The sequence below is a fragment of the Oryza glaberrima genome, chromosome 7 (assembly GCF_000147395.1).
Source record: "Oryza glaberrima chromosome 7, OglaRS2, whole genome shotgun sequence".
In the NCBI taxonomy this organism is placed as follows: domain Eukaryota; kingdom Viridiplantae; phylum Streptophyta; class Magnoliopsida; order Poales; family Poaceae; genus Oryza; species Oryza glaberrima.
In genome coordinates, this window is record NC_068332.1 from 23,587,974 (window position 1) to 23,590,841 (window position 2,868).

General features: G+C 52.4%; 1 protein-coding gene across 1 annotated transcript; it reads right to left on the reverse strand.

Moving 5' to 3' along the window:
- Positions 1–384: 384 nt before the first annotated feature.
- Positions 385–2,524, reverse strand: LOC127778447 (H/ACA ribonucleoprotein complex subunit 4-like). The gene has a single exon (XM_052305053.1). The coding sequence runs from the start codon at positions 2,478–2,480 to the stop codon at positions 678–680; it is 1,803 nt and encodes a 600-aa protein (XP_052161013.1). The 5' UTR covers positions 2,481–2,524; the 3' UTR covers positions 385–677.
- Between the last annotated feature and the right edge of the window lie 344 nt (positions 2,525–2,868).

Consider the following 2,868-nt stretch of genomic DNA (forward strand, 5'->3'; position numbering starts at 1 on the left):
CAATATCAAACAGTAGACCAATGTAAGGTGTAAGCAAAACTCGCTGCACTAACTGAATTATGTGTCGGGTGTTTCAGGGGAAGAAAGATATAGCATTCAGAGAGTTGTGGCTTGTCAACAAATACCACCATGATCAGATCATCTAAGACTTCTAGCAAAGAAAAACACAAGACGCTATGGACCAATTGTTTGCCTTGGGTTTTAAGGCAAAGTATGTGTTAAGTTTATTCAGAGCATCAGGGGTCTAAGAAGTAAACTCCTGCCTACAGGGAAACAGAAATTTAACAATTTCAACTAAGAATTGCTACCCACTACCTACTATTAAACAGTCAAGAACATCAACGAATGGATCACATAATGGTATGGCAGCCTATATCATAAAGATACAGTAAACATGACCCACTGCATTACTGTGAGGTGTAAGCAAAAACTCGTTGCATTAACTGAAAACAGGAACAGCAATACATGGCTCATTGTTCAACAAGTTCAATGGAAATATCGCTACTTACCACAGTACTTCACAGCAGTAAAATGGTAGTAATTCAAGGATGGGCATTAGGCCTTTGAAACCATTAATGGTTGAAAAGGGATCACAGCAAGGAAAGATAGGCATCTCAAACTCCCTACAACCGCAGCAAAAGGATACATTCAGCCAATGCGTACTATAATTCTACCTATTATGCCTCCTCTGTATCTCGACTCTTCTTCTTTTTCTTCTCCTTTTTCTTTTCGCTTTTCTCAGCTTCCACGCCATCTCCATTGGCTGCGCTCTCTGGATCCACAACATCACCTCCTTCCTTGCTCTTCTTCTTTTTCTTTTTCTTCTCACTGCCAACCTTCTCCCCATCAGATATATCAGCCTTCTCTTCCTTCACCTCTGCATCACCTGATCCTTGTTCACCCTTGTCTTTCTTCTTCTTCTTCTTCTTCTTCTCACTCTTCTCCCCTTCTACCTCCTCAGCACTCTCTTCAACCTTGATCTTCTTTACAGGCACAGAAGCAGACGCGTCATCATCCTCAATCTTCCTCTTGCGGCCTTCATCAGCAGCATCCTCCTCATCCTTGTGCTTCTTCTTTTTCTTCTCCTTGACCTCTTCAGTCGCAACCACATCCTGTTCCGCCTTCACCTTGGCCTCTTCAGGAGCAGCTGCAATGCTAGCGATCATCGCATCACCACCAGTAGGAAGTGCCACATTCCGGATCCACTCAGCTGGGGTCTTCTCATTTGGCTTCCCATGCTTATCCAGTAAACCCTCTGCGACCATCTTTTTCTTCTTGAGCGCAACCGGACCAAGCCCCCACTTCCTCGGATACGTGTCTCTATCCATCACCACCCTCTTAATCTTTGCGACTGCACCATGGTCACAAGTCGCCATAACAGCGGTGGTCATCTCGGCAATACCGATAGCAATGGCCTCTCCTTTAGTGGTCATGAGAACCACCTCCTCCCCAACATCGATATCATTTTCAAACCGGAGCAACCCGGGTATCATAAGCTTAGCACCATAGCATATAGCATTGACAGCAGAGTCCTTAACAACAAGCCTCTTGTAGCTAGTAAGCAATACCTCGAGAGGCATCACGATGCGCCGCAAGTAAGTCTCATCGTTGTAGTTGTCCATCGCCCACCTCGCGTCCATGACATCGTGCATCGTGACCATGTTATCCTGCTCCCCGAGGATCCCTGATCGCACGCGGCGCAGCTCCTGCATATGCGCGCCAACGCCGAGCAGCAGGCCAAGGTGGACGCAGAGCGTCCTGACATAGGTCCCGGCCTCGCAGGAGATCCAGAACACGGCGAGGTGCCGGTCGGCGTCGTGCTCGAGCAGCTTGCTCTCGTAGATGGTCCTCACCCTGAGCTGGCGCTTGACGGCGGAGATGAGCGGGGGCCGCTGGAACACGGCGCCGGTGAGCGCCTCGAGCGCGCGGGCGACGCGGGCGGTGTCGGGGACGGCGGCGTGGAAGCGCGCGACGCAGACGTACTCCTTGCCGGCGCCCTGCTGCGACTTGACGAGGCGGGTGGCGCGGTCGACGCAGACGATGAGGTTGCCGGTGACCTTGGGGTCGAGCGTGCCGCTGTGGCCGGTCTTGTCGACGCGGAGGAGGCGCTTGATCCAGGCGACGACCTCGTGCGAGGAGGGGTTGGAGGGCTTGTCGAGGTTGATGACGCCGTAGCGGAGGTACTCGGCGATGGGGCGCTTGAGCGGCGAGTGGCCGGAGGGGAGCGGGGTGTAGTGGCCGGTGCGGACGTTGAGGCGGTCGTAGTTCTTGAGGAGGAGCGGCCATGTCGAGGTGTCGAGGGAGGGGACCAGCGACTGCGGCTTGATGAGGTAGCCGTCGGTCTTCGCCTCCGCCTCGGCGAGGGACGGCGGGTCGACGGCGGCGGCGGTGGCGGCGTCCTTGGACTTGGTCTTCTTCTTCTTGGACTTGGTTAGCTCGGAGGAGGGGGAGGCGGCGGCGGCCGGCGGCGGGGAGGACATGGCGGCGGGTTGGGGGGAGGGGATTTTAGGGTTTTTGCGGCGGCGAGGGGAAGAAGAAGAGGGGTTTTAAGGGGGAAGGGTTTAGTGGGTGCGAGATGGTGCGATGGGGGAGGTGGTGATTGAGTTGGGCTGGGCCGTGGGCCCATGAGAGTTATGCTGTAGGACGGAGACTGTAGGACTTGGGCTGGGCCCTGGGCTAATGAGGCCGGAGACTGTAGGCCTTTATAATAAAATTTCACCGTTTTAATAATTTGTAAAAAAAAAGGAGTAAATTGCTCTTTTTACCGCTCTTCCGCCTTGGACATGGGTAAATCAACTTTTTCACTCTAAATCAGGCCTTTTTCTTCAAAAACATTTCACTTTATAACTATGTTTATCTTCGGTTTAT